At 41.7% G+C, this 11,080-nt stretch overlaps 1 protein-coding gene across 1 annotated transcript in view; it reads right to left on the bottom strand.

Annotated features, from left to right (window-relative positions):
- Window positions 1–11,080, bottom strand: part of ptprsb (protein tyrosine phosphatase receptor type Sb) — a 116,625-nt gene that overhangs the window by 36,162 nt on the left and 69,383 nt on the right. Inside the window, exons 12-14 of the mRNA XM_079434799.1 lie at window positions 8,011–8,105; window positions 4,448–4,701; window positions 2,913–3,000 (exon numbers count right to left, since the gene is read on the bottom strand). Coding sequence (XP_079290925.1) covers window positions 2,913–3,000; window positions 4,448–4,701; window positions 8,011–8,105 — 437 coding nt within the window. The remainder of the gene's footprint in view (window positions 1–2,912; window positions 3,001–4,447; window positions 4,702–8,010; window positions 8,106–11,080) is intronic.

Below are 11,080 nucleotides of genomic sequence, written 5' to 3'. Positions count from 1 at the left end.
GTCCTCGTTGTGCCGCGGGGCTTGTGCAGGAAGGTAGTGTTCAGAAGGGAAGGGTCCAGGGAAGGGGCAGAGTCCGGTGGCCACACCCGCTCCCCTCTCGGGGCCGGGAGCGAGTGGCGGCGGCGTCTCGTGCGCGGCTCCTTCCATCTCCTTGGTTCCCGGCGCTTCTGGGGGATTCGACGGCCCGGCATCCTGGCCCATCAGCCGTCTCACGGGTGCGGCAGTCCTCCTCGACGCACCCTTCCTGGACCCACGAGGACACCAGCGTGCATGCACGGGGGAGAGACCGGTCTCCCGAGGAGAGGCGCGCTCGGCGTTTAACGGCGGCGGTGACGAGGCTCCATTCACATCAGGTGCGCCTCATCACACGCCGCCAGCCGTGAGTATCCAGCGCCCCTCCTCTCTCACACACCCACTCCCGTCGGGAGCCTGGTGAAGGGCGGCGAATACGGGACGGGGTGGTGATGATGGACAGGGGGGAGGTAGCCGACTCGTCACATTACACACAAGCTTAACAAGACACACCTGGGGAGACTAATCAAGGGAACCGATGAACAAACGGACTACAAACTGACTACAAACACCACGGGAGACAGGAAGTGACATAAAAGACCAAGACAAGGCACAGAGAACATGCAACAAAAACAAGAAAGAGTTGATTTGCGAAGAGAGCAATCACGACAATATCCTTCCAGAGATCTCTTCAGTATAACGGATAGATAAAATAAAAGTGTTGTTGCAGTGGATGAGCTGCAGTCGTCTCATATATAAACAGCAGCTGCTTGCTGAGGAGCTCACATTCATGTAAAGCAGCTCGTGACGAGTCTGGGTGAGTGAGGGCAAAACGCTCAAGATCAAGTTCCTCCAGTGGCCTGCAGCTGGAGATAGCACGACTGTTGTAGCAGAAATAAAGTGCTGCAGAAAAGCTAGGTGCTGAATGGAAGTGTAGTGGAGTAAAGAGGACAGATACTCCTTCAACAGTGTAGTGAAGTAGAGAGTAAACGCTGCTAATGTCTTTTATAACTACAAAATATCCCAAAAGATACTCAATTAGTTACATTTACTCCATTACTTTACACCTCTGAGCTGAATCACACGCAGCGCATCTTCAGCATCAGCACAGAAATATTTCCAGATCAATAGATTTTGAAATATTATACAAATTTACAAATAAAAAAAACGATCCTCAAATAATACTCAACACAACTTTTCCTGCCATTCATTTGTGCATCACTTCCTGTACATTATGGATGACTTCCTCTGCATTTGTGGATTTCAGTTAACAGTCTTGACACTAAAAATGTCTTCAAATCCACAAACACACTGGAAGAAATCCAAACATGTGCAGTGATCTCCAAATGCAGACGGAAACATATTTTGGATAATTTTTTATTAGCAAATCTCATTGTATTTATTTTTGTGAATTTTTATGAAACTGTATATATTTGTGGATTTCATGCTATTTATGTGAGAATTTGTTTAACATTTGTGAATCTCTTTATATTTATTTGTGGCTCAAAATCTATTTATCTGGAAATATGCAAAAGTTCTGAGTTCTAGTATAAGCGTTCTCTCTTAGAGCGAACAGATGGAGCAACTGTGAGATTCTGATGGACACTTTACCATCCCATGAGGCCACAGGAGAGACCGGCGGTCACACGACAACATGTTCTATACAGTACACTCAGACTGCATTCATACGACACACACTTTTTTAATGACTGTACAGTGAGCACTTTGTCATATCTGTCCCTGGAGCACAAAAGCAGTCATGAGCAGCACAGGTATATCTGTAGCAATAGCCAACAATACATTGTATGGATCAAAATTATACATTTCTCTTTTATGACAAAAATCATTAGGATATTAAGATCATGTTCCATGAAGAAATTTTATTACATTTCCTACCGTAAATATATCAAAACTTCATTTTTGATTAGTAATATGCATTGCTAAGAACTTCATTTGAACAACTTTAAAGGAGATTTTCTCAATATTTAGATTTTTTTGCTCCCTCAGATTCCAGATTTTCAAATAGTTGTATCTCAGACAAATATTGTCCTATCATAACAAACCATACATCAATGGAGAGATGATTTATTCAGCTTTCAGATGATGTATACATCTCAATTTCACAAAATTGACCCTTATGACTGGTTTTGTGCTTCAGGTTCACATATGCAGCACCTGCTCAGACCGAATGTGAGATCAGACTCAGCCTGACATCTTCTGCTCTCGTGTCTCAAGGTCCCGCTTTCACCCGATTTATCATGCTGTCGTGTGTGTGTGTGTGTGTGTGTGTGTGTGTGTGTTCACACCCTCGCGGTTCACTGATCTGATGGCCTGTTAAGATTCTCTCACGCTCACATTCACCTGCATGACCTCCGACGGGAGAACGTCAAAGCTCAGGAGTTTCATACAATATTCCACATCCAGCAGAAAGAGCGGAAACGCAGCGGAGATTGTGTTTCATTAACAGCATCACTGACTGCTCAACACTCACGGCCAACAGAACACACTGCACAAAATCATTCTCTTACTTAGTATTTGTGTCTTGTATTCTAGTACAAATATCTAAACATTCTAGAATCAAGATGCATTTACTGGACAAGTAAAATGACTTAAGATTTTAAGTCTTGTTTTCTGAAATTAACAAAAATAATCTTAATTCAAAGGCTAAACAAGATTATTTTTCTTGCCTCATTGTCAGATACACAATTTGGGTATTTTTTTCAGAAAACAAGACATAAAATCTTAAGCCATTTTACCTGTCCAGTAAATGCATCTTGATTCAAGAATGTTTAGATGTTTAAACTAGAATACAAGACACAAATACTAAGTAAGAGAATCATTTTTTGCAGTGCACATCACAGATCCATAACAATAATAATGATCAGAGACAGATGTTGTACCTCCTCCAGGTCCATCTCGTCTGGGCTCTTCAGATGCCGTATCACTCCTCTGGCTCTCTTCAGAGGAACCACCACCACATAGATGTTCCTGCAGGAACACAAGCAACACGCTGCTCAGGAATAAAGCATCTGACAAATACATACATGTAAATATATACTACATGTGAGGAGTATGGATTCAACGACTCATTAACGATTCTTTTAGCACTTTTCAGGAAGCAAAACTATCTCTGTCGATATATTACACTGCAAACAAATAGATTTTCCTACTCAGTATTTTAGCCTTGTTTTCCATTCTTAAATCAGGATATATTTGCTGGATAAATAAAATGACAATTATTACCGTGGTTAAACTATAGTGTAGCAAAACCATGATTAATTTGGTGTAACTATAGTAACCATGTTTTCTGGTTTAATTTTCGTAAGGGAATGTATCCTGATTTAAGGATGTTTAGACATTTGTACTGCAAAACAAGACAAAAATACAGAGTAAGAAATCATTTTTTGCAGTGTTTGGTCTGTTTTCATATTTACTCTACACTTGGGATGTTCTTCAGATACGGTGGTAAATAATATCTTGTGGTTCAGTGATTCAGTAAATGCTGTAATTAATTCATTGAGTGAACAGCCTGAGAATGATTTGTGTTTAATCAGCGAGGACGTGCTGTCCATTTCTCATCTCTGTCGTTCGTTCACAGATGAAGCATGCTGTGTTTTGCTGCTGTTCGCTCACACATGTATCTTCATGAGCTGCTGGAACGAGCGTGTGCTGCAGTATCTCAGCGTTGCACTGGGAGCTGTAATGACTTTCTTCCTGAGCTCAGCAGCGGCCGCAGGAAGCAGCCAGAAACACCAATTGACTGCGGTTCTGAATTATTCACAGCGCAGCGGCTGCATGATTCCTGCACGTATGTGTGTGCATGTCATGCATGATTCATACGTCCTCAGGTGTGTGTTTGAGCGTGCTGTAAATGTGTGCGTCTGATGAAGCTTGCAAGTAATGCCGAGTTCACACCGCACGATTCTCAAAGTCGTCGGATCACTGTTGTTTTCACACGGCACGACTATCTGGGGTACACTGCAAAAAATGATTTCCTTGCTAAGTATTTGTGTCTTGTATTCTAGTATAAATATCTAAATATTCTTTAATCAGGATGCATTTACTTGACACGTACAATTACTTAAGATTTTCAGTCTTGTTTAAAAAAAAAAGATCAAAATTTTGTTAGTTTTTGCTTAAAACAAGCAAAAATATCTGGCAATGGGGTTAGAAAAATAATCTTAATTCAAAGGCTAAACAAGATTAATCTTCTTACCCCATTGGCAGACATACATTTTTGCCCATTTTAAGAAACAGAATTTTGATCCTTTTTTTTTTTAGAAAACAAGACTTAAAATCTTAAGTAATTGTATCTGTCAAGTAAATGCATCTTGATTCAAGAATGTTTAGATATTTATACTAGGCAACAAGACACAAATACTAAGTAAGAAGATCATATTTTGCGGTGTGAAGCGGGCATAAGCGCTGCTCGCACCTGATGTTGCTCCTGGTGTCCAGCGAGGGCAGGATGATGGTGACCGTGGCTTCGGTCTCTCGCGTGTGGTCCACCTCAGGCCGGCGGATGAGGATGGGAGGAGATGTCTTGGCATGGATGCGGTGTCTGAGTCCGCCCATGTTCCCCTCAGGGCTGGTGATCTTGAAGTCGTAGCTGGTGTCCGGCTGCAGGTTTGGGATAACAGCCTTCCTCAGACGCGCGTCCACCTCCATCTTCTGCCGGTTGTACTCCACCTGAGAATGAAAGCAAAACTCACAACCGCTTCACAATGACATCAGCCGGGCTTTCTCAGTCACGAGCGCTCAAAGGCCTGATTTACTAACCCAAAATCAGAGTCGCTGCAGTCAGGTTCATTCAATCTAAAAACATTCCACTGTGTTTGGCTGGTTTTCACAGAAACATACGCTCTGATCCAAACCCCAGTGAGTCAAAATGTTACAACTGGGTCTTCTTTCTCTAATCATTTAGCTCACTTAAACTCCGCCCCTTTCTTACAACCCAATGCAAGCTTGCATTCAGATCCGGCTCTGTTTTTAAATGCCACGGCCACATCTCAACATCCAATCAACAACCAATGCATAGAACTTTGTCGATAATCTGTTACATGGACACGCCACAATATGAAAGAAAAGATCTGCCACTATGTTTTTTTTAATTGCGATTTTTAGGCACCAGAGGTTCCAAACAAGCAGCAATATTAAAGACTAGGGGCCAGTTTTACTAAACAGGGCAAATTAGCACGAGAGCGCAATTCCAAAACAGCGCCGATGGGTGTGGATTTACTAACAACGTGTAAATGAAACAACACAAACACAGCATCTCATTTACATAACGACCAACGCGATATACCAAGCTGCAGTGCTGCACAAATTAGCATAGTTGCAAATAAAGAATGTAAGAAAGCCCAGCCCAGGTGACAAAATGTAACGCAAAAGCTGTTTTATTGACATCTTTCCACAGATGAGACACTGATGGAGATATTGAGCGATTACATGAGATGTTCATTCATGTTTATTTCATGTTAAAACTTATATTAAAAAGGAAGGGATGATCGCGCTACACATCAAAGTGCGTTATAACGGCATTTATCATTTGAATTTCCTACAAAAATTAACATAATTTAAAAGATGATACTTTGTTTCTTATTAAAAGTAACAAAATATGTGACCCTGGAGCACAAAACCAGTCATAAGGGTCAATTTTACGAAATTGAGATTTATACATCATCATCAGCTGAATAAATAATCTCTCCATTGATGTATGGTTTGTTATGATAGGACAATATTGGTCTGAGATACAACTATTAGAAAATCTGGAATCTGAGGGAGCAAAAAAATCTAAATATTGAGAAAATCTCCTTTAAAGTTGTTCAAATGAAGTTCTTAGCAATGCATATTACTAATCAAAAATGAAGTTTTGATATATTTATGGAAGGAAACTCAAAAAACATCTTCATGGAACATGATCTTTACTTAATATCCTAATGATTTTTGGCATAAAAGAAAAATGGATAATTGATATTAAATATTATATTAAATGGATAAAAAAATATTGTTGGCTATTGCTACAAATATACCTGTGCTACTGATGACTGCTTTTGTGCTGCAGGGACACATTTAATACTTGAACTTTCCAATGAAGTTCCAGTCGTGCAGTGGTTAAAACAATGCTTTACTTGTTCAGTGCGGACCGAACCAAAGACCCGTACTGAAAATTTACAAATACATGTACCGTTACACCCTATAGGTTGTTTGCAAACACGTGATTCTGATGACGCGCGAAATGCAGCTGGAAGGCAGGAAGTCATTTTTTCTCCATAGGAATCAGTAGCAGAAACTCAAGATGCCTGAGTTTTGAGTTGTTTATGAATGCTCAAATCAGCCAAACAGAGAAAACACAAGGAGATTTTATCGAGTACGGAAATGTGTTGTTCATAAGGAGGGAAAAGTCAAGAAATTGACTGAAAAACGCAGGAAAAAGTGGCTTGTAAACCTGCGTCTGCGGTCGGGAGGAGCCGATCGGATAATGTTCGTGTGTGCAACTGGTTAATATAAGATATAATAATATATTAATAAAGACATATATAAATAGATACAAGGTGACCCGGTCCGAATTCACTCAATGCTAAACACCACACGTAGACACGATGTAAATAAGATATTATTTGCAGTTCAGAGAGCTTCACTGATTATAAGGAACCGTGAGATTGTGATAAACAGCATTAGTTATTACATGGAAGAGCTATTTGCTCGTTTTCTAGGCTACATTCAAATCAGAATTTAAATAAAAGTTGTTTTATGTGCTGCTAACAGGACCCACGGCCACAAACCCTGTACATTCATTAAAGGTTCAGGAGTGACATATATCCCACATCCCTCATATAAATACGGGATTCACTATCGAAATAGCTTGTTTGCAGTTAGCATAAGTTGCTTAGCCTATATCCACCGCTTCAATGGCATGCAAGTGGTTATAGCACCTAAACCAGTACAGTACAGACTGCTGCATGCAGGGTTTGTGTACGTTGGTCCTAGCAGCACGTAAAGCAAAACATTTTAAATAAATAGTAAATAGCGCTTCTATATAATCACTAAAAAGCTGTCACTCACTTCAGTTTATTGCAATCTCACGGTTCCTTATAATCAGTGAAGCTCTCTGAACTGCAAATAATATCTTATTTACATCGTGTCTACGTGTGGTGTTTAGCATTGAGTGAATTCGGACCGGGTCACCTTGTATCTATTTATATATGTCTTTATTAATATATTATTATATCTTATATTGACCAGTTGCACACACGAGCATTATCCGATCGGCTCCTCCTGACTGCAGACGCAGGTTTACAAGCCACTTTTTCCTGCGTTTTTCAGTCAATTTCTTGACTTTTCCCTCCTTATGAACAACACATTTTCATGCACGATAAAATCTCCTTGCGTTTTCTCTGTTTGACTGATTTGAGCATTCATAAACAACTCAAAACTCAGGCATCTTGAGTTTCTGCTACTGATTTCTATGGAGAAAAAAATTCTTCCTGCCTTCCAGCTGCATTTCGTGCCACAGCATTGACGTCATGTGCAAACAACCTATTAAAGACACATCAGTATTTTTCTGTTTCACTTACTGATAAGACAGTTTCAGAATACATTGCAATAAACTTGAAATAAATACTTATTTATGCTGAAAATTAAAGCACACTCATTGAGCTGTTGCAATCTTATTTTTAATCGATATTGAGATACTGTATATTAACCAAAAAACTGTTCCAGTGAAATCAATGTTTGTTTGACTATAATCATAATCAATTGCAGTATAACTAATGAAATGATTTGACGAGCACCATTTTCTTTCCTGTGTTGATGTGTTTCCTTTTGAAACAGGAAGTTGGAGAGGGACAATTGAAGAGCTGCTTACCTCTGCTAGTCAGAGGCAGGTGGTGTTTATAATGTAAGAGGACATCCTCCTTCTAGAGCGATTTACTGAAACGCAACAAGTGAACACCAAGCCACAGATTCTAATGCTGTGTTCACAGACATCAGACTCACAGTGAAGCGATAGGGGGCGCTGCTCTCCGGAAACTCCCACGTCAGCAACACGCTTGTCTTCGTCGCCAGATTCACAGAGAAATTCCTCGGCACGTCTGTCCAAAAACACACATAACACACATGAGACTCAGTGATGAAGGAACTGGAACACACACACAGGACTGTGAGGAGGCAGAGGTCCGCCGCATGCGCCGAGGCCTGTGTAGGGAATTGTGGGGGATGTAGAAGGTGAGCGTATGGCGGATACGCAGGGCCACATATCCAGCAGATCCAGTGAGAGCTGGCCCAAATTCGCTAGCTGCTAATGAAGGTTATTTTGAAGGAAGTCGGGGTGAAACACAAACTCAATCACACACAAACAAACATTCATTTCATTTGTGCCACACCACAAACTGGACTGGGAAGTGTTAGGAAATTTAGTTGTGAAGGACAGTGAAGGAACTCAAAAGGACGAGGGAAAAGACAAACGTCTCCAGTCTTACCGTGAACCCAAACGCTCGTCCTCCTAGACGGACTGTGACTGACGCCTGAGCACTTACCTGCAACACCTGCCTCTCGTCACTACCTGCGGCCCCGCCCACATACACACCTCCACTGTGACGGGTCGGGTGGGGTTAGTGTTGGTGGGATCTCAGGGTTTAGTTCTGTGCGGCTCACCCAGGCGAGCAGTGTTGGGGTGAGTTACTTTTAAAATAATGCATTACAATATTGCGTTACTCCCTAAAAAATAACTAATTACATTACTTAGTTACATTTTAGGCAAAGTAATGTGTTACGTTACTTCTGAGTTATTTTTAAATCTGGGCAGGGCTTGCTTGTTTTTAATATAAAAAAGTTCTTCTTTTACAAATGTAAAGCCCTTTCACACCAAAAGTGAAGTGAATCCGCTTCAGACTGAAGGAAATGTAGATTCAGGTCTGTACAGTAGAGTGCGCCGCTCAAACTAATCACATGAAGAATATGACGCAGGAGAAGAAAGTTCAACACTATTCAGTAATAACTACAATCAAACACAAACGTGTTATTTCTGAATATTAGTATGATTGAATTGGATCATCGAAGGTTAGTAGCAAAGACATTAGTTAATAAAATGGGATTAAATACATAAATTATATTTGTCTTATTTAACATATTTAATTATTGCAGGTTTGTATAATATTCTGAGTTTGTATTTGACTGTTTTTATTGATTCTGAGGAACACTGAATGTGTTTTAGTGCAGGTGAGATGAGTAAATACATGTAGATATTTAGTCTAGAACTACAGTAAGATCATGTTGATATTTAGTCTAGAACTACAGTAAGATCATGTTGATATTTAGTCTAGAACTACAGTAAGATCATGTTCACACACAACGCTCTGCATTTCTCTCAACACCAGAGCTGTCACTCAATACATCAGAAACAAATGGCGCTTTTCCACTGCATGGTACAGCACGGTACGGATCAGTACAGCTCACTTTTGGGGGGTTTTCCACTGGGTACAGTACCTGGTACTTTTTTTAGTACCAGGTACTAAAAAAAGGCGCCGCTGTGTTCGGATGCCGTACAGGCCGCTCCGATTTTGCTTTAACTTATTTATTTTTTACTTACTTTTACTTTCTCTTTTTACACATTTCACGTCGGCACTGAACACCTATAACATAGAAACACTTTTGGACATTGGAAACCGCTACACTAACCTGTTCCAGGACACTTTAGCCACGAATCCAGCGTGGCCTCTGGATATTCTTCGGAACGCAGAGATAAACAATAACCCCCCGAGGCAACGGATCAAGAAACACAGCGGGAAAAGCGCTGGGATTCGAGAGAGACTCGGGAAAAGGGGTCACAGCCCTCCTCTCCCGAGCATTCTGCTCGCAAATGTCCAATCCTTGGAGAATAAGATGGACGATCTTAGAGCCAGGATTAGTTTCCAACGGGACATAAGGGACTGTAACATCCTTTGTTTGTCAGAAACGTGGCTTTCGTCCTCGGTCCCGGACACTGCTGTAATGCCAAGTGATAACTTCTCTGTTTTTCGGACGGACAGAACAGCAGAGGCCGGTAAATCCAGGGGTGGGGAGTGTGTTTCATGATTAACAAGAAATGGTGTGACTTCAGGAATATCTCAATTTTTTCGCGTTCCTGCTCGCCTCATCTGGAACATCTTTCATTACTTGTCTGCCCCGGGAGTTTTCATCGATCATTGTTACTGCTGTGTACATTCCACCACAGGCAGACACCGGCTTGGCTTTGTCTAAGCTTCAAGATGTGCTCAGCGGCTACATTAACAAACATCCTGACGCTGCCTTTATCATCGCGGGGAACTTTAACAAAGCCAACCTCAGGCAGGTCATGCCGAACTTTTATCAACATGTATCCTTTCCAACTAGAGGACCAAACACACTGGATCATTGCTACACTCATTTCAAGAATGCCTATAAAGCCCGCTCACTACCGGCAAATCGGACCATGCCGCCATTTTCCTCACACCGGAATATAAACAAAGACTCGTTCAGGATCCCCCGGTGCAGAGAGTAGTGACGCGCTGGTCCTCCCACTCAGAGGCTATGCTGCAGTCGGCTCTTGATGACGTCGACTGGGACATGTTCCGGGCGAGTTCTTCTGACGTCAGCGAGTTCACGGATGTAGCATTAAGCTTTGTAAACACGCTAACCGAGCAAGCTACAGAAACAATAACGATAAGGACATTCTCCAATCAGAAACCGTGGGTGGACAGTACAATCCGTGCTGCGGTTAACACACGCACTGCCGCTTACAATGAGGCTCTTCTGACCGGGAATATGAGCGAGTACAAAGCATCGTGCTAAGCTCTCCGACGCGCAGTAAGAGCCGCTAAACACAGATACAGAGAGAGAATTGAGTCTCATTTCCAGCTCAATGACTCTCGACGGATGTGGCAGGGACTGAGGACCATCTGTGCCTTCGGAAACAAATCCTCCGCGGAGGTGAGAGCAGATCTGTTGCTGGCCGACAAGTTAAACATCTTCTACGGCCGCTTCGATTGCAACAGCGGCGGCGCTCTGCCGTCCAGCACGTCAGGAAGCAGTAGGCAGAGCAGCGATGATC

This window comes from Barbus barbus, assembly GCF_936440315.1.
Source record: "Barbus barbus genome assembly, chromosome: 15".
NCBI lineage: Eukaryota > Metazoa > Chordata > Actinopteri > Cypriniformes > Cyprinidae > Barbus > Barbus barbus.
Note: the sequence above shows the minus strand (reverse complement) of the source record. Positions and strands in the feature narration are given on the sequence as shown.